This window comes from Micrasema longulum, unplaced genomic scaffold (genome assembly GCF_059751315.1).
Source record: "Micrasema longulum isolate JH-2025_06_02 unplaced genomic scaffold, ASM5975131v1 h1tg000846l, whole genome shotgun sequence".
Lineage (NCBI taxonomy): Eukaryota > Metazoa > Arthropoda > Insecta > Trichoptera > Brachycentridae > Micrasema > Micrasema longulum.
Window position 1 is genome coordinate 292,995 of NW_028278038.1, and position 22,351 is coordinate 315,345.

The following is a 22,351-nucleotide window of genomic DNA, read 5'->3' on the forward strand; positions in this document are numbered from 1 at the left end:
AAATTGACCTAAATTTAAATTTACTGTCTCATATTTCACATAAAGATTCTTCTCATCGTTTCTTTGAATCCCTTAAAATAAATATGTGTTTATGTTTTTCCTTTTTTAAAAAAAAATGTTATTACTATTTTATTTTATTTTTACATCTGAGTATGTTTTTCATTCTTAATTTCCATTCTTAATTCTTAATTACTCTTACAAGTTTTCTTCATTTTTAATATTATTTCCATTTGTAAATACTCACTACAAACTACAAACCTTAAAATATATATTTTTTTCACTTAAATTTAAATTTTTAAACAACTTTCATTTATGTTTTCTTTTTCCTTCTCTTTTTTACACTTTCATAATTAACATTAGATTTAATTGCTTTTTAATATGGAAACTTCACTGGTCCATTAGAATTAAGTCCAATTGTGTAAAATATTAAACTTTGTAACTGTACTGTATGTTTCCTGAATAAAAGAAAATAAAAAATAAAAAAAAAAATACCCTTCTGAAAAATGTTTTTTCTCTCTGTTGAAAAAAATTTCAATAATCAGTAAATTAAACTTATCAAACGAATGGAAATCAAAAAACTAAAACTAATTAAATAAAATCAATAATCGCCAATCTAATGTCTCGCTGTCTTGTCCTCCAAATATGCATCGATTCTATCGTAGCTCTTTTTAGTTTCAAATTTATCCAAGTCCAAATAACTCACATATCACTTATATGAAAATGCATTTTCGATGTAACAAATCACTGTTGGTACATATTTTGTCATTTTTGAGAAATTTCGCCCTTTTCGGAGGAATTACTTCCAAAAAATGACTTCTGGGAATCAGTTTTTCGTAGAGCTGTCACCCGTTTGATTATGTAAAATAACCATTCCTTTACCAGACTCAATATTAAAATTATGATAGCAATTAAGTTATTTTTTATTTAAATATTTTTGTGGTTTGATTATAATGCTTGTTTTAAATTTTGAAAATACCAATAAGTACCACTATTTTATTTTGAATAAAAAAAAATTTAAAAAAAAAACGAAAAAAAATATTTAATTATTTTCGAGCTATAAATAACGTAATTAAAAAAAATTAATAAATTGATGTTCGAAATACGAGATTTTATAAAAGACGTGCATTTAAAAACAAAAAAATTAGCATGTATTTTAAAACTGTTTATAAACTGTTTGCGGTCTATTTCCCATAATTTAATAATGTGTTTGTATTAATAAAGCCTGTTATAGAAAAAAACTTCTTGGTTTTTTAGAGAGATAATATGTAAAATCTTGTATTCTATGTAGACTTACGTGACATCATACTTACACAAAAGTAACCATAACTATTCCTATGATCTACTTTATTTTTGTTGCCATAAATTTCTCATAAATGTGTTTTGTCTGCTTAGTTGGTATATCCTGTTTTAAGGCAGATATTTTTACATGCATTGAAAAATAATAATAAATTGTAAATAATAATATAATAGTTGGGCATAAATTTATAAGACAAATTGCATAAAAACTAGGAGTCACAAAAGATAACTATAACTATACCGACATGGAACTTTTCTTGAATATATCCAGTCTCTCACAACGTCGATTTCATGTTGATTTAATTTGCATGTTTAAAATACCTAATAGTTTATTTGATGAACCTACTATTCTCCAACAAATATCTATTAATGTTCCTTCACGTAGACTGAGAAATAATGAAATTCTGTTCCTCGGTCATCATAAGACTAATTATGGTTTCCATGCGCCTCTACCCAGAATGATTAGATTTGTAAATGAAAATCAAGATTTAATTTGTTTTGATTGTAAATTAAGTTTTTTTTTTCCAAATAGACTGAAAAATTATTTTTAATATATTGACTGTATATTTGTAAATTTAACCTGGATTCCATAATGCCTGTTTAATGTATTAAATTGTCTTTCCTTTTTTTGTTGTATTGATTCTATTATTTGTTACTGTAATATTATTGTTTTTCATTTTACGATAAGTTTAAATTGGACATGGTCCGTTAATTTGTTCAATAAAATTAAATAAATAAAATCACTACCTTTTAGTGTTGTTGTTAAACTAGTTGTAATATTTATACTATTGTTCATCAACGAGTTTAAATTTTTTTGTTGACTTTTCTCTACCCAAACCCAACGACCATTTGTTTTCAAATTTATGGAATAGAATAATTATTTCATTTAAAGTATTTATTTACAATTCTCGATGGAATTCCATTGTAATGATGTAATAACTTATATTTCTTATACCCGTCTGAATATGCCCATTAGAGGGTGAAAGCGCTAATTGGTCAAAATAAATAAGTGGAAGTGTACCAAGTATTTTTTTAATTAATAACTTATATGGAAATATAAGTTATTACATCATTAGAATAGAATAATGTTATCGGTTATAAAATTATCGTTAAATCAAAGTCGCATAATTTAAAAGACATCTTTGAAGTGCAGAGTCTATTGCATTTCAATTCGTAGGTAACTAACTGTCATTTTTTCCTTTATTCCTTAACAAACCTTCATCATGATGAATAGGGATACATAGCTTTTATCAATCCCCGTTCTCAAACTATCACGGAATAAAATACGACGATCCGAAAGGGCGAACTCGCCGCGAAACGTTTCGCGTAAGTTCATTTGCGCGTTAGCAAGATACTAGGCGCCAATACATCGCGTCCACAAGCATCGCGCGAATTCAAAATACGCGCGTAAATCGCGTGCACTTTGCCAGACTCTCGACCCGCGCTTGATGACCTTTTGTTGCGTCGAGTTGACGCGTGAAATCCAGAGCAAGTGCAAATATCAAATGGGCTTCGTTCAACTTCATATTTTCTACAACTTCGTCCCCAAATGCTCGCGCGTTGGTACGCTCCTTCTCAACGCAACACTCGTGCGTATTACGCACGAGAGAATCGCAGCTAATTCGCCCTTTCTGGACAAGCTCCTAGTCTATGGTGACGTGGCATCGTTATTATTTTTACAAATCCAAAATCCTACTCCAAAATCAAAATGAAAAACAAACCAAACAAACCATAGATAAAACAAGTAAGTTACAGAAAGTTTTTTTTTTAATTGATTCTTTTTGACATCCTACCGTACGGCCTACTCATTTTCAACTAATGTTGCCCATTGTTGATTTATTTAATATTCTTTTTTTAAAATTGGGATTGAAATATGCATTTTATTTGACTTCTCTTTTTTTGAGCTATCCTTAAGTCAAACAAATTTTGCGCAAGATTTGATACTATTTTCTAAACCATGCAACATGAGCTTAAGCGCAGGACATTTATTTGTATGGAATACGAACGACTTTACAAAACGAAGTCGAGACATGCCAAGGAGTCTTATTATTTTTCACGCCATGAACCGTATTTTTCATTCCATTCGGACACTTAGAATCATTTTACAGTTAGTAAATAATTAATCTAGAAAATGGGCTCATTATTATGAAATTACCTGTGCTTATAACGAGAATGATTAAATATAAGGGCGAAAGCGTGGGCATCCCCCTGCACAGTACCCCGCCCCCGCCCCCCCAGCGCAACATCCCTGGCCACCTCTCTTGCTGAATTTTCTGAAACAATGACAATAATTATTTAGACAATGGGTTAATGACCGTGAAAATAGAAAACAGTATTTGTTCTTTTTTAACCCTTTCAAGCCTTAATTAATTCCTGTAGAATGAAAAACATAATTGCTTTTATTATTATTAATAAAATTATGTATTCAGTTTCATCAAACTATTTAAGCTTTTCATCAGTCACTTGGTTTTATCGTAACCAAAAAAAATATATAATTGTTTTAGGCACAAGTATCAGGCTCACCAACACGCCAAACCAAAACGTCACCAACTGCCGTAAAACGGAAACGTAAATCAGTCTCTTTCCGTTCAGCATTGGTACCGGTTGACCAACACGAAACACTTAACGACATTCAACGCAAACGTTAATTCAATTCGCCTTCGTTAAAACGACTAGATTCAATCAGTGTTGTCTGCATTTATATTATTTATATTTCGACTATTGTAAGAGTTATCAAAGTAACATGATTAATAATAAACTCCTTATAATGTGCAAGAGAATACTTTATTTTGATAAACGCTAAGTAACAAAACTTCTGGGACGTCCAATATAATAAAATCATTTATACACTGAAAACAGCTAACTACATTATACGAATATAAAGGGTGTCTCAAAATTTACTTGAATTTCAAATAATTTTTGTTGTGTCAAACATGGAACGTAAATATTTTGCAATTATCATAAAAAAATTTGGAGTTTAGTAATACAGTATGTTTTAGTCGAGCAATGCAAAGGAATTGTGAAAATTCACTACCCACGGAAATCGTGAAAACTTTACAGATATGGTTTGATGTGTCGAACCTTATTTTTTTTTAATCATCATTATGCACTTTCTTGATCCGTTGCACAAACATTGATTTTTAAGAATCAGCCGGTCGTAAACTTCGTCGAAACTTGGTCGTCTCGCGTGCAAGTCGTCATTGTTCTTAGCGCTCCGTGTAAACGTTTAAACAAATATACATTTTGTGATGTCCACCCAACTTTTAAAATTATTGTAATAGATTCAAATAAATGCGATAATAATTTATATTTCTTTATACTTTTACATGATTTTTAACTTTATTTTATATTATTTGTAGATTTTCATAAAAAGGTTGTTTTGTGATGATTTTTATTTTTTTATTTTCATGTTTATAAGACATTTTGTTATATTATCACCTCTTATTGCGTAGTGTTTGTTATTGTGTAGTATATTTTATATATTAGGCTAAATAATTACTTCAAATTTGAGTTTGAATATCTGCGGATGGTCGAGTAAGGATGACATAAAAAAACTACTTTTGTTTAAAATGTAATAAACTGCGATTTTTTATTATTTTAGGTACACTCGGTACCTCGGTTACAAAAACAGTGAGACGTAAATATCTTAACGATGAAATACAACAGCAATATTTGCCTAATTTTGATGAAAAAAGTAAATACATATTTGGAAAATCACCTTTTGTCAAGTAATGGATACATTAGATACATTAGATAATTTACGCACTTCAAAACAAAGATTTGCGTACTTAAAAACACCAATAAAAAAAAATAGACTTAATCACATAAAAAGAAGCATTATTTCTCAAAACCAATGAAACTTGGTTAGAAGTAATAATTGAAAATGCCTTAATACCCATAGGACAGTTGTCATAAGAGGCAGAAGAAGCCTGAAATAAGCACTTTTGGTTATACCGTGAAAACTACACAAGAATGTTCTTGAGGGAGGAATGTAACCTTGATATATACAGTCGACTACTGTTAAGTTTAGACTCATTATTATTAAGTAGCCCGAAACAAACAAAAAAAAATAAACCAAGATCATTTTGCCCTAAAATAATCAATTTGTTTCTACCAGCTGACCCAAATATCGAATTTTATATATCAGACACGAATCAAGAATTATCTATTAATGAATAATCAAATCAAAAATACGCATTTGCATTTAAAATATTAGTTTGTGCCTAAAATATTTTTTTGTTCGTGAAATTTGTCATTAAAAATTAATTTTGTGTTTTTTACGTTCACTTGTTTTTCATTTCACTTTTTTGCGAAAAAAACATTCTAATTTTACAAAAGGCAATACTTTACACAAAAAAATATAATTCAAAGTCAAAATGCACTGTAAAATAATTTCGACCGCCTAAATCATTTAAATCAGCGTATGTACGCTGTGGAGAATTGAATTAGTGTATTCAAAACCGTTGGCTCCATTAAGGATGTTAAAGCAGGTGGCCATCCTCTTACGAGTCGATCGCTTGAAAACATTAGCAGTTTTGAAATTGTGTCAATGCTTTCATGTAGTTCTATTACACTTAGAGTAAAATGTAGAATTTAGTTAAAAAGCGTGCGAAAACGAAATGAAACTGACCTTAATTCTTTCATGTCTAGTAAGAAATGAGGGTCAGTAATTTGACATCTATGCTAGGTAATCAATTCTTCTTTTTTATACCTATCGATAATTTCTCTTTCTTCTCTAACTCATTAAGTGTCCGTGCGGCTTGACTGTGGAATCATTTTCCATCCAATATCAAATATCTTACTACAGTATCTTTGTTAAAATCGCGTCTGAAGAAACATCTCCTTTTTCTTATTTAATCTTCTCTCCGTCCTTCTTTCCTCTTTATTCCCCTTTTTCTTTGAGAAAAAGTATTGATTTAAGATAATTTATTTACAAATACAGTTATTTACATTTTTGTATATCTTTAGCATTTTTAATTTTTATTTTCTATTGATTAAATTTTGTTGCTTGAATTATATAATTTAAACTTTTATGCATTGGTTGGTTGGGAATAATTGCCATTTGGCAATAATCCCGTCAATAAAAAATAATCAGTATTTTTAATGTTTTGATTATTTTGATGTTTACGAACGGGAAATGCATTATTTATCTTCTGGACTGTCTTTGAGACGATAGCAGGTTGGGCAAAAGTAAGAATTGGCAAACGGGTGAGTCCTCATATCTAAATATAAATTATACGAGCCCAAACCCTAGTTACTACAAAGCAAACGATTCACCCACGCTGCTTATTCATGTATTAAACTAGCTGACAAAAAACGGAATAAATAAAATTGAATTCTTCATTAGCGTACCGATTTATATTTTCACACTTGCGACTATTGTAACTCGTCTTAATAAAACACTATTGCCGAGTGAATAATGATCAAAACTATTTTTTTTTTAAATATTCCTCACCCAGCACTACAGTCCAGTAAAAAAAACATTTATTTCCTCTATAGAATCATTAATTCATCGATTTTTATATCACTTTATTATTCACGAAACTATGTAAATTATACTTTGTGTAATTCTTTACATATATTTACTGTTAGCATTATTTACTATTTATTTACAAGTAACGTTTTTATCATAACTCAAACATATTTTTAAAGTTTAAGCAGGTACTGAAGAATAAACTAAAATTGCACTGTCATTGTCTGCATAAAAACATTTTATTTCTCATGTACAGTTCATTTTTTGTTTAGCGAATCTTTGTTTTTCAAAATCCATCATAGGATTTTTACTGAAACGGTTATATTAAGGATTAAAACGTCAGCTTATAACATGAATTCTTTTACAATAAACTCACTTTTAAAGCTTGAAACAAGACTTGCCAAGAATTATTCTAATCTTACTTTTCTTTCTCACATATAACCGGTGCGTATAATGTTACCTCCCTTGCACGGTCTTAAGTCAAACGGTTTTATTTTAAAGAATAATAGCCCTTATGAATAAGTGCCAAAAGACTAAATTGCATTAAGGAAAGCTGCAAGATTAAACAGTAATCGTATCGTAATCGTTAAAAACGTAATAAAATTCATGTTTTATCTTTGGCTGCGCAAGCTCCTGTAATCCAATAGTAATAATTTCGGCCGATAGAGGCGCACTAAATTGCTGTACGAAATGAAGTTTTATAACTAAATATAATGCAAATTTACTGAAGCAAGAAATGCAAACTATGGCTTGTGACATATTTTTTCATAATTATAATTGGTTATTAAAAGAATTCGCCCCTGATAGTAAAAAACTAAAATTTAAAATACTAACCCCTTTGTCAATGCCAATTGTTATTCAGATAACATAACAGACTAAACCATCCCCTTTATGAACTTACTGTGTAAAAACATATATTTAACAAATATTTTATGTGGTTCATCTCTAGAATCGAACCCAGAACCTCAAGCATAATAAACGAAAGCGTTAAGTTCTTTTTTACGGCGGACTTTTTTCCAATCGATTTCTTTTTACGGAGTTTTTACTTGAGAAAAGCCCTCAAGTCGAAAATACTCGTCCAAGATTCTGGTTCTATTTCACACACAAAACTGTATTCTTCATCCGCCGGACACAGATTTTAGTAAAAAAAAAAAAAGTGCTTTCTAATTACTCTGTAACATTGTTGTACCTACATAGTTTCAACTTAAACTTCACTAAAATATTTAGCAAGTTTACCATTTGTCCATATTACTCAAAGTTTGGAAACCAAGTTTCTCTATGGGAACAAACCTACCACTATACGATTTGCACTTCGCTTTATTTCATTACCATAGACAGAATTGACGCCCATATTATCATCCATCTTTCAATAGGGCGTTTCTCGAATTCGAAGATTTAAGAGATTATTGAAAATAATCTTACTGTATTATTTATTTGATGAAATGAACGAAGGAAGAAAAACTGCAGTCAGAAAAACGATATATTTAAGATTGATCCGAAAATTTAAATGCATATTTTTTTATAGCGCTGACTAAAAACAAAATTAATTTTTTTTTTTTGCAATTTACATGTTAAACTAATAATTGAAATTGAAATAAAAAAATAACTGTAAGACATCACTCTGCATTGTTTTTTTCTTCTACGAAGCGAGAAACGTTATTGTTAATATATGTGTTAAATTAATACAAAAATCGTATTTAATAGCAATATCGTAAATTTGTATTTTTTTTATCTGAATTAAATATTTAAAAAAATTGTATTTTTACATTATTATCTTAAGACAGTATAACGCTCATTTCTTATATAATTATATTTGATTTTTTTTTTTTAATATTCATAACTCAATTTCGTCAAAAAACAAAATTCGCCTTTTTTAAAAGCTGGATGACGTTATAAGCATTCAATGCTCAAGCTTCAAATTCTCTGAATAATAGTTGAACAAAGTAATTTCTCGTTTATGATATGGTTTTGCAAAACATTATTAAAACATATAGAGTGACAAAGCTGTGTCTTAGATTTCTGATAGCAGAAATAAAACTTAGCGTAGCGAGATTTCTACAAATATCACAAATTGCAAATCATGTTTTAATTACTCTGCTTATTCATTTCATGTTTTGAAGTAATAAAATATTTAATATATAAATAAAATAATAATAGACAAAAAGTTGTTCCTATTCGAAAAACATAAATGAAAGTTGTTTACAAATTAAAATTTAAGTGAAAAAAAGATATTTTAAAGTTTGTAGTTTGTAGTGAGTATTTACAAATGGAAATAATATTAAAAATGAAGAAAATTTGTAAGGGTAATTAAAAATTAAGAATTGAAATAAAGAATGAAAAACATGCTCAGATGTAAAAATAAAATAAAATAGTAATAACATTTTTAAAAAAAAAGGAAAAACATAAATATACAGATATTTATTTTAAGGGATTCAAAGAAACGATGAGAAGAATCTTTAAGTGAAATATAAGATAGTAAATTTAGGTCAATTTAAAAAACATCTTCAAAATTAATGACACATTATAGTAAGAGCAGCAATATACTGATTTTATTTACACATATAATTTAAGTAATTAAAAGGAGTTGTAAACGTATAAAAACATGCCAATGCAGCAGAGAAAAGGAAAAAATAAAGAAAGAATAACAAGTATAGCAAGTAATCTTTAAAATTTGAAAAAGCAATATAAGGAGAAGATTTTAAACCAAGATCAGTCGATAAAATTTCATTAAAGTTATTTTAGTAGTAATACAAATTTCAAAAGAGAAATTTGATTCATAATAATTATATTAATGTATGTAATTTGAGTGATATAAGAGAAAAAGGGACCAACGGAGTATTAGAAGAAAATCATATTTACTTCGTATTTGACGTCCATGTATACAGCGGAACTTTGGAACAACTATACGCAAGGAGCGTGGAATAAATTAAGGATCACATATAACAACTCATACCGACAATTATTCGGATTGCCCAGGTACTGCAGTGCCTCTGAAATGTTTACAGCTGGACGAATAAACACCTTCGCTACCCTGCTTCGCCAAAGAGCCTGGAGCCTATGGGAACGCCTAAAAAAATCTAATAACGAAATTCTCCAAGCCACTGCAGAGTGGATCCAATCACCGTTGTTCAAGCGATGGCGCGATATGTTAAGACCACCATAAGTGCTGCAATATAAAATTTTATTTTATGTTTATATTTATGTTTATTGTTATATTTATGTTTATTGTTATATTTTTGTTTATATTTATATTTATATTTATGTTCATGTTTATATGTTCATATGGTAGAATTGGCTCTGCACTTTATAGCCATTTTACTGGAATAAAAATTTAAATAAATAAAATAATAAATAATATTAGTTTATTAGTTAAATTGTGTAAGTATATGATATATGGAAAGATGCCTCATTTAAAATAAACATCATTTTAATTGTAAAAAACAATACGCCGCGTTATTAAATACGGAAATCTTACAAACCAAAGTTAAGTTTTGTAAATTTTTTGAAAAAAAATCGGAATAGTGAAATGGGAGCTAATCAAGTAAAGAAAACTTGTAACAGTACATCAAGAACGTTGACAAGATGAATCAATACAGGCAATTCGTTTTTGTATAAGCTTGGAGGATTCAACAAAAAAATATGTTAAGATGATAAAATACAAAAATTAGAAAAACAAAGATTTTTTCCTCATCAAAAAAACATTCGTAAGCACAAAGAATATTTTTTGCCAAAAATGTAGTGCTGATTGATGTTTATTACTCAAATCTGGATAAATCAAAACAATTAATAAAATCTATTTTACTTTGCATTTAAATTTATTATTAACAACATTTTAAACTTTTGGTATAGAAAACAAGTTAAGTTTTATTATTTTTTTAATTAACCTAAATATGTTTCCAATAAATACAATCTCTGTTATAATATCTGTAGTTTGATTAAAATGATTCTTTTACAGTTTCATGAGATGCTTATTTGGTATGTCCTTAAAACAACTGTTTTGAATAAGGTCGTCTTTTAATACAAAAGTGGGGCATCTTATCGTACTCAGGAGGACATATGGCTAAAATAAGTACTTGCATAAAATGTATCCTGCATTTGCATACAGTCGTTTCAATACATTTCACTTATATATATTTGAGTTTGTTTTAATGTAACACGAAGTATGGATTTATTTTCAATTTATTTGATCACAAGCACGTTTTACATTCATTTGATGAAATGTGGGGCAACTATCCGCACTTTAACCTAATTACAAAACGTTTAAAAATAAATAAAAAACTATAGAATAAATTTATAATAATTATTACTTATAAGAAGTATTTTAGTAGATCAGATATTTAATAATTATTCTAGCCAAATGACTTCTTCCGCTGCTGATATTATATGCTGACATAAGTCACTATGATATTTTGTAATATCATCTACATATTTTCAAGTATTGCTCGCTAAAACATTGAACTCGCGTTCGGAATTGTAAGGTCCATGGCATGGAATGCTTTCCCAGTAAATGTGCAAGACGGTAAGAGTGAAATGATGTTTCGTAAAAGAAAAACTTTAAACCCACCTGCTTTCTAAATAATTTTGATTAACCCACAAGTACCTTTGTTTTGAAAACATCAATGCATTACTTAAATTTAAAGTTAAATTCAATTTAATGCAACTTGTGTCATTTTTGGAAAGCGCTGTGAAGGTTTTTTAACTGGCCCCGTTAAAACATGATTTTAATCAATTAAAAAATTAAGTTGTTTATCAAGTATATATTCCGAAAAAAAAACACAAATTAAAAGTCGTTTGTATTGCACATGGCGTGTGATAATATTTTTAAACATCTACCCTTATTTTTCTTTTTGCTGAAACCGAATGGAAAATTAAATGCTGCATCAAAAATAATGTGTTGTAAGTACTGTTTTATTACAAACATTAAAAATATTCAAATAGATATATCAGCACACACAGAAACATTTATGGAGTACAATTTTGATAACTGCACATAATTTCGAGGCACAATTAAATTTGCAACAAAGATTACGGGGCATTTTGCCCCAGAACAGCGAAAGAAAATGAATTATTCATACTGTATACGAAATAACCGTAACTTCAGAGTTTCATACCTTTGTAGTTCCGAAAAAGGCTTTGATAATGGAATACCTAGTTTGTGGAAAATTCCATTGAAGGTGTTAATAGTAAATATATTCGGATTCTCCCAACAATTTGCCCTGCTTAATGTTTCCTTGACACGCTACTTTAGTCTAAATTTCCGAAGGTTTGCGATCCAATCGCCTTAAAAATAACAAATTCTAGGGTTAAATGGAGTCATTTTGTTATTTATGACGGGTACAATTTTTAAAACGGGATTTTGAAAAATCGATATGCTTTTCAATATACTTTATGCGAGTATTCCATTCCATTCCAAATTTCCTATCTCGTCAAGTTTATTTAATAAATATCTTTTTAAATATTTTTTAGTGAGTGACATTCTTGGTGACCATAGAAGCACTAATTTTTTTTTTTTTTTGTTTAATTGTTAACATAATGATATTGACCCAAACATTTTCGCCTTAATTAAAATACGACGTCGTCATTTTTGTAAAATTACAATTAACTATTTTTGTTGTATTTTAGATAGTGATAAAAAAAAAATAATCATACACAAATTATATATCTCTGTAGTTTGAATGACAAAAATTGTTAACAGAAAAGAGATTTAATACATGTTTTGAATAACGCGCGTCTTAGTGAAAATGTATTTTTCTTGGAGTACTGCGTAAGTCTGCAGGTAATCGGTAGAAAAGTAATTTACATTTACAATATTTGAGTTTGTCCAAATGTTCATAGACAAAAGACTGGATTTCACCCCCCCGGGGGTCATTAAGATTAACAAATTACAACAGGGATGGAGAATACCTTAAATAAGGGAATATGGAAGTCAAGGCATTTACAGGGCTTATGACCTGTCATTGGCTGGTTTATGTGGCCACTTTACACATTGTGTAACATTCACCATTTTGCCTATGTTTGAACATCCATATTTCTTCAATCCTTCCATTTGTTGACTTCCGTATTCCCTTATTTAAGGTATTCTCAATTCCTTTGGTAATTTGTTAATTTACATTTGTTTGGATAAAACACTTAAAAATCACATCGAACCACTAAAAATAACTGATTTGTAAAGTTCAAATAATCACCTGTACAGTTATTATTCAGTATATTTAATTGTTTTAAAATTTCCTGAAAGTCGTAAACAACTTTTACAGAAAAAGGTGAATCGAAGTGTAGTTGAATAGGATTTGAACTTCAGATCTTTGATCCATGACATATTTTTAACACTACCACGGAACCACAAACCATTTGTAATATGATAGTAAAGACGAGTAAAGATTATTTTTTTATATACTATTATTGTTGCCAATAAAAAATATGTCATTTGAAGCTAGACTGGCGGTGCACGACGGGGTTTTAATCCTAACACCTATGTTTGAAAGTGAAACATGAAATTGATAAAGAAAAAACAAAAGTAGAGTGAATGCGGTTGAAACGAGGTTTCGATGAATTTGTGAGAAATGAATGCATTGCTTGGTTACAAATGATGGCATTAGACAATAATGCAAATCAAAGATAGGTTTAGTAGATAAAATTTGTAAAGGGTGTCTTAGATGATTAAATAATGTAGAACGAATGGATGACGGAATGGTGAAACAAATATATATGGCGAGAATAAATTGCAACGTAGTACGTCGATGACCAAGAAAAACGTGGCATGATCAGATAAATAAAAAATTCAAGTCTAGCTATGTTAAAAGCAGGCACAACTGAAGGACACGTATAAAAATATGTACGAATGTAGAAAAAAACAAGAAATGTATGTCATGATAGACGTATGTAACGGTCCACCCTCTCTACCTACTCTGACGGGGAATTGGCGGTGAGAACAGAATTTGGTCCTGTGTTGAGCCAAAAAATTCACTCAATTCTCATATTCCTTCCATATAATCATACATAAATTACTGCACTGGTATATCAATTGCCAAAAGTCTTTGTAACATGAAAACAAGGCGATCAGCCTAAGGCTTCAATTACTGGATGTGATATATTTGAGTTTATAACATTTTTAGTTTTATTTTTGTTTTTTGTTTTATCGATTTGTGTTGTGATAATATAATTCTTTAAAGGAATGATTTTTTGCATCAAAAAACACATTTTATCTTCTCTATCTCTCTTTGATTTGCAAATATGTAAAATAAATTATTAAGGTTCATTAAGAAAAAATGCAAGTAGAAATATTGGAATACAATATTCGAGAAAACTTGTTTTTTTTTTTTAGTTCAGCATTCTATTAAGCGCACTGTTAAAACTCAATAAACTCCCTTGCTTAGAATATTAATAATAAGCTTCATCCTTCGCAGGTAAAAGTGATAGTAAACGCCGCGCCGTTGGCCGGAGCTTTGGAGGATTTTCATAATTTCATGACTAATTGAAAGCTCTTTCCTTCGTATAAAAATGTTAATGAGATATTTTTAAATAAGAACTTGACGTAAAATAAGCTTTTATAATTTTAAGAAAGGGTGATTAATTTTCGTTTTTCTGGCACCTGTCTTAAAAAACTGTGATTACAGAATTATTTTTAAAGGTTAGTAAAATTAAAGATGATTTTAGTTTTTTTTAGAGATTTGCCAAGATTTCATGATCATATTTAAGTTTAAAATTTTGTGAGCTCATATTAATTAATTAAATCACAAAATATTTTTTAGCCTACGCTCACTTAGAAGTTTGCAAAAAAATTTACTTATTAATACTAAATGCACTCTAGTACAGGCATTACTACTACCCATTCTAGATTACGCTGATGTTTCCATGACTGATTTAATCTGTGAGCAACTCGATAAACTTAAACAACTTCAGAAAACATGCAGGTACACTTTTGGTCTAAGGAAATATGACTACATTTTTAATTATCGTAGACAACTGAAATGGCTCAAAATTAGACAGCGGAGAGACTATCGCTCCCTCTCAATTCTGTTTAATTTACTTCATAGTCCTAACGCTCCTATATACCTGCGTGAAAAAAAATAACGCTTATTAGTTCATTGTTTACCTCTTCATTCTAATTCTCAATTCACTCTCTTTATATTCATCCACAATTCCTCTTTCTTCTCTAACTCATATAGTGTTTATGCGGCTCGACTGTGAAATCATCTCTCATCCAGCATCAAAGATGTTACTACAGTATCTTTGTTTAAATCACGTCTGAAGAAACATCTCCATTCTCTTCCTTAATCTCTACTACGTTCTTTTTTTTCCTTATTCCTTTTTCCCATTGAAAAATATTATTGTTTTAAGGTAATTTATAAAATAATACGTCGATTTCTATTTTTATATATTTTAAGCTTTTTAATCTTTATTTTTTATTGAACATAATTTGTAACTTGAATTATAAAAATTAAACTTTCATTTTATGGGTTGATTGGAAGAAATTACCATTTTGTAATAAACTCGCCAATGTACAAATAACATTATGTACAAAAAAATAAAATAAATAGTCACGTTGACATTATTCTAGACATTAGTTTTATTTGGATTTATAAAATTCGGTTTTTACACAGGTGTTTTTGACACGGTTTTCTCCAAATGAAGAGAACATAACAACAAAAAAATTACAACAAGCTAGTTAATTGTGTATTTCCTTCATTATTTTACAACAAAGTAGACAAGAATTTATAACACCTTCACAGTACATTGCTCGATTTCATTTTTCATGTTTTTTTTCCAATTGTAACCATGTAGTTAAAAACACTCGTCTAGACTTCTGATTTTTTTTCATACACTTATTTTTATATTATTTTTCAGCCACACAAGGGAGAAACAGCATAATAACACAATATTAATTTTTCGAATAATTCCTTTTTGTTCAGTAAAAGGTATTCAAATATTATTCATTTTGCAATACCTCAATAATGACAGTCAATAATTATTGTTTCAAACACGAAGTTAAGTAAGTTTAGGGGGAAGGAATGCTAAAGAAAGGTGAAAGCTCATAGTTCGAGCCCTTAAAATTAATCAGAATTAGGAGAAGCTATGTTAACAATAAATTACAAGATATCCGTACTATCTTCTCAATGTTTTGAATAACAAGTTGGATATTAAAATCGTTTGATTAATTGAATCTTAGTAAAAGAAAAATATATATCACGGTTTGTAAAAGTCCGATAGAGCAGGTTATTTATTTTAACTATTTTGTAATAATTGCATGCGCCAAATTTTTGATTTTGGTTGTTTAGTAATTTGTTATAATTAAAAACTTATAGCCACAGAGATGAAGAACATTTTAGAGAAGGTAAAAAAGAATTCTTTGCATCTACAGGGCTGATGGCCTGTCATTGTCTGGTTTAAGTGGCCACTTTTCACACTGTGTAACATTCACCATTCCACCCATATTTGACCATCTATATTCCTTCCACTTTAACCAGAAGTGGCCGCTTAAACCAGCCAATGACAGGTCGAAAGCCCTGTAGATGCTTAGACTTCAAGATTACTTTTTCTAAAATGTTCTTTAACTCTGTCTGTTATATTAACAGCTCCCTAGGGAATTAAAACCAGTCCTTTTGTGCGAAAATTTGGACAAAACCAAAATATTGTTGAAAAACTAAGAGGTTGAAATTTTGTGTTAATTTACAAATGTTTGGAACAATTAAAAATACTCTGGGCAAACACGTCGCGCCTTGAGTATAAAACGTCTAAGCATTTACTGGGCTTATGACTTGTCATTGGCTGGTTTGACTGGCTAATTTACCATTCTGCCTTTGTTTAAACATCCACGTTTCCCGAACTCTTCCATCTGTTGACTTGTGTAAAATTTTCAGCTCTTATACTTCACAAAAGTGGCCACTTAAATCTGCCAACGTCATGTCATAAGCCCTGTAAATGCCCAGACTTCCATATTACCTTTAAAAAAATGATTTTGTTTTCTCTGTGTCCCTCAAAAAAAAATTGACTTCTTCACTTTAGTTTTCTACATAATCGTGATTACTAAAAAAACATTTAAATTCAATGTGCAGCTTGTGCGTGGTATAACAGGTAGCGCGATAATATTTTTCATTTTGTGTTAAATGTGCACATAGAACTTTAAAAAAATATTTATTGTGTACGCAGGTGTTAGAATTCCACATTAAATTTGGTAATGTATCCAAAACAAAACACGATTATTGGATTTTTATTCTACTTTGTTTTTAAAAATATACAAGAAAACAAAAATATACAAGAAGGTATATATTGTGACGCGTTTTGTATTGTAAGGATATATTAAACATTTGAAACGTTTGAAATATTTGAAACTTTTGAAAATACCCTAACAAAACGAAACGCGTCACAATATACCCTTTTGTTTATCTTAAAAAATAAAGTAGAATTAAAATCCAACAAATGTGTTTTATTTTGGGTACAAAACCAAACTTAAAAAAAAGTCATTTGGGTACTGGTTTTTATTGATCTTCCTATAAATAGTCATAATGCAAAGTGGTGGTTTTGCATTTAACCTTCTCATATGGGTCAACTCTTAGTTACTCTTTAAATTTTAAAAATCATGTTATACACATAAAACGTTTGTACATGCAAAAATTTTCAATTCAGGAAACGATTTCACAAATAAACAAGTTTTTTTTTTCTGAAAAACGATACTGTTGTACAATTTCAAACTTCTGGAGGAAGAGCGTTTCACGCCAAAGGTCTGGTCCGGCTATTGCAAAAGCCATTTTGTCAAATTTGGAATTTTAGCCACGTAAATGCGGTTGAATCACCTTCCCTACTACAACAGGAGGCTGAGCGGAGAGTTAGGCACCTATCTGCCAGCTCGTCTGGAACGAAGAGTTCCTTAATATATTCACAATTTTTAATAATATCCTTAACGTAAGCCATTGCGGCATGTACTCGACCCTTCTTGAAAAAAGTAGAAATGAAGAATTCGCAGCCATGGTGTAATGTGGTTGTATTTTAATACACCAACCTGGTAGCTGCATGCAGAATGAAATGAACAACCGCACATTTTTTTATTTAAGTAAACCGACTCTTCATATCACGAATGCGTTCACCAACTGACGGGCCTCAATTTTTCGTGTCAATGTCAATGTTTTCGGATACGCTTAACTTACCTTGGCTAGTAAAAACATGTACTGACTGCTGATTTGCTTTACAAGTGAAAGTTTAGCGTCAATGTGAACACCTCAAAACTTAACATTGGGTATATTATCAAATGCAAATGTGATAAGTCGATTTTCAGCCATCCACTCACATATTTTTCCTATGAACTGAGTGATGGATAATTGTAAATTGTCTTTATCGATTGCTTTACACAAAAAATATATTACAGCATAACAATGACCAAAAAAATCATTTTTTCTTTGCGTATTCGCTGTCCAATATAAGAGTGTGCATTGTACCAAAATGCAGACGATTTTCTTAAGTTTGAAATCCTTACAACATTTAACAATTCTGGATACAGTTGCATTTTTATTATTGCTTGTGCTTGACATATCAACAAAAAATAAATACTGTCAATGGGTTCAAGAATTAAACCACCCGTTCATGCGCTCTATAGCTGCAAGACTTATTATAATCTAGATTCCATTTGTGATTTAAATCAATTATACTTGGAAACGAGGAATTAAAAATTCTCACCATCCATGCGTCTTGTAACTGCAAGATGTGTTAAGATATTTATTGGATAACACCCTTGTGGTAAATTTTACAAAAATGGCCATGTTTAAATAATGGAAATTTATTTCAGGCGTTACCTAGTACGTAGGTGAAATAACTCAGTCAGATTAATCTAGCCAGCATGAATAAAGGTTTTAGGTCTATGACTTGACAAAAATTACCAGATAAAAGAATCGAAGAAGTATCGATGTTCAAACATAGCCATGATGGTAAATGTTACGCAGCATCTAAAATGGTCACTTAAACCAAACAAACAAACAACAGTTCATGCCGTTTCCCCGAAGAGGTATGCAGATATGATAAAACGCTACATCAACGCTATATCACTCTATCTTTGCATACATACCTTGCTTTCTCTAAATTCATTCCTACTTTTGACATGTCCATCTTCAAGTATTTGATAGACTTGATCGTGCCATGTCTTTCTTGGTCTTCCTTGTTTTCTGCATTCATTAACACTTGCATCGTAGATCATTTTAGCCATTATTTCGCTGTTCATTCGCTCTGCATTGTAACGAGTAAATTTCGACGCGTAGGTACTTTAATTTATGTGGTTGTGAACGTTTTACACATCGCCGGTACGCGAATTGTAATTTCTGAGAATATCAACACTGTGAGACTTGTAAAGAATTTTCGAGAACATAAAACCGTGACGAAACAAGCTCAGCGGGCGTGATTTGATTGACACAAGGAGAAAAAGATCAAAGATGTAATTTCTCATTAAAATGGACGTCTCTTAGCAAAACGTAAGTAGTAATCTTTATTTATAATAGCGCGATTATACGTTTTGAAGAAACAACCCTTTCATGGTCTAGGATAAGATTGTGATTTTGTCTATACCCATTTGCAAGTGAGCTAGATTTATATGGTTGATTTTTGTTCAGCGGCTGTCCATACCATATAGGTGGTCTTATTAGCATCGACATGCGTGGGACGAGCTTTAGCGTTACAATGTGGCGCTGAAATGCGGAACTGACCATAAGCGTTACAACATGTCCAAACCAACGCACCACCCCTTTCTTGATTCTGTCGATAATGCATATCTCAGCCTTACACAGTTCACGGATCTCGACATTTGTGCACCTATCATACATCATTTTACCACACATTTGCCTGAGGGATCGCATTTTAACAGCATTAAACCTACTTTCATCATCATTTTTCCAATTCCAAACTTTGCTTCCATACATAAGAATCGGCACTAGAACTCCATTGTAAACTGCTAGTTTAGCCTCTTGCGATAAACATTTGTTTGGACTTTACCATTCAATGAAAAGTCATAAGCCATACTTTCTCCTCTAAAATGTTCTCAATCTCTTGTTTATGTTAACCTTAATAACCCCTTTGGAGGTTAAATCCAGTTTTTGCCTGCAAACATTTAAATAAACTCAAAATGTTTTTGAATTTATTTTATTTTATTTGGGATTTTTACAGCTATTACATAAACAAAATAAGCAGAAAAATATTAACAATACTTAAGCTAATTTAAAAAATCCATTGTAAATCTAATAACACATAATATATAAGAAAAGAGCTAACGTAATTGTATGTGTGTGACGTTTGTATTCATGTGTATGTTAATGTGTGTATGCGTAAATGAATGAAGGAGAGGGTGCGTGTGTGTGGGTGCGTAAGTATAAAAAAATAATTGTGTACAACTTGTGAATATATTAAAAATGGTACAAGAAAGAGCGTGGTAAAAAGTTTGAAACCTTTTTGTTATAATTTAAACCAAGAAATGTTATAAATTGTATTTTTTCAAAGTCTGTTAGATTTCAAAACCGTATTCTGAAAAATTTGCATTTTATTTTAAAATTTAACTGATACACTCATTTAATTTATTATTATTTTGAATTCCTTTTTAAAGTGATTCTTTTATACGCCTTTTGATAACAATCTGCCTATGTTCGTACTGGTTAATGGCTAGTCATAAGTGTCTGTTGGAACATATATTATATTCAGGCAAAATAATAAAACTGAGAAAACCGAAGAAAACCCAAGATTAAAACATTAAATCAGTTTTTAAAAAGCTTTATATGACAAATAAAAAAAAGGAAGATCTTTGCATTTAAAACAATTCAAATATTTGAAGACAGGAAGATACCACATCAACTTAAAGCATATATTTTTCTAGATTGATCCATAATGCGTAAGTCTGATAAAAATTTTTTTGTACTACAACCAAACCTAGAGTTTTTATTGGTAAATTACGGCACAGAATACGCAGACTTGAGAAAAATCTAATTTTTTGTGTTTTTTTTTGTTTTCCTTCTTTTATATACCTTTTTGATAAACTGTTTATTACATTGCGTCCAGGCAAATACTAAATACACTTATGTATTTGAAATAGATCCAGCACCCTGGACGAGTGTTTTTGATTCAATGGGCGCTCTCAGGTTAAAATCCTAAAAGACCAATCGACTGGAAATAAGTTCGCCTAGTTCGTCAGCTATTATTAAAGTTCTGGATTCGTTTCCAGGTAAAGTAAAAACGAAACATTAATTGGAAAGATTAATTGTACTGTAATATTTCATTGTTCCGGGACTGGCACTCGAAGCGTAAGACTGATCACCTTACCTTTATGTAACAGGTGATAAAAATGCGCAGAATTTTGTTAACTATTATAGTACCCTATGCACCACTGGATGAATAAAGGGAAATGATGATTTTAATGTTCTTAGTATCGGAAGACGTAAATTATATAATTAAATGTGTACCTTTATTTAGAACAAATATAAAAACAAAAAAAATACGTACCATCCACGCTTTAGTTTTTCATTTCCTTAACTAAAATTTCCTTCACATTTCACAAAAAACAATACATCAAAATAAATGGAATTTTTGCTTGTGACACTTTCCACTTTTATTAAAAAATTCTAGATAATATAAAAAACGTCATGTCACAATTTTAAAAAAAAATACCCAAACACTACTTTGCCTTTTAAACACTAAGAATTAAGGAAGTACGCACTGGTAATAAGACGAGATCTAAGAAAATCGGAAAACTGTTTCTTACGGGAATAAATTAGTATGTTATATTTATTTTACTTGTGTTTCTATTGATTTATGATTTCAATTCGTTTGCTCTAGTATTACATCTGTAGAACAGCGAATGACGTTTGTAAAATTCAACAGTAGAACGTCTTAACAACCATCTAGAACGGTAGAGGGTTGTATACTGACTATGAATATGGGACCGATTTTGTGGGGTGGTATACGCATGCGCTCCTTTGAGCGCGCAATGGCTCAAGCTTCGAGCTTTAATCGCGGGACAAGGGTGGCGCTAGTGTTATGATTTTGGAGCGATGTCGAATGAAATTTTCGGTAAATTTAAACCAGCCTGTGGTCCCGTGGATATATCGTGGACGTAAAAAATTTAAAAAAACAAACAAATCCATATAAGTTCTTTGTTGAAGTTTGGTACTTGATCCTTGCATCAAATAGGTTTCAAAGGGTTTTATAAATTTTTACAAAGATTTAAAGTACTAAATTCAAAAAAAGGAACAGAGCGTGGGAGTTAAAAAAGTATTTTATTAAGAGTGACTAAGAATAAAAGTTGTTGCTTTGGTCGATCTAGGTAGTATTTATTTTGTTTACGCAATTTTTGATATTTTTAAAAATGATTATAGTTTGTTGATGTATTTTTTCTTATTGAGCTGTTAATTTTCTATTTTTCATGGGTTTAATTTCTCTTTTGTTCACAATCACTGAATGCAAAAGTGTAAACATGTCGATAAACGAATGTTTTTGTATTATTTTCCATAAAGAAGTTTTTCCGAAATCTTATAGGGAGTAACCAATATGTATCTTTTCGAGTAATCGCATGTAAGTTGGATTCATTCCTACCTTTCGGTTACTTTTGCAGGAGCCATTTTC

General features: G+C 30.1%; 1 protein-coding gene across 1 annotated transcript in view; it reads right to left on the reverse strand.

Annotated features, from left to right (window-relative positions):
• Positions 1 to 21,655, reverse strand: part of LOC148278668 (neurotrimin-like) — a 99,145-nt gene extending 77,490 nt beyond the window's left edge. The window contains exons 1-2 of the mRNA XM_088231043.1: positions 21,233 to 21,655; positions 3,452 to 3,569 (exon numbers count right to left, since the gene is read on the reverse strand). Coding sequence (XP_088087169.1) covers positions 3,452 to 3,569; positions 21,233 to 21,235 — 121 coding nt within the window. The 5' untranslated portion in view covers positions 21,236 to 21,655. The remainder of the gene's footprint in view (positions 1 to 3,451; positions 3,570 to 21,232) is intronic.
• Positions 21,656 to 22,351: the final 696 nt, after the last annotated feature.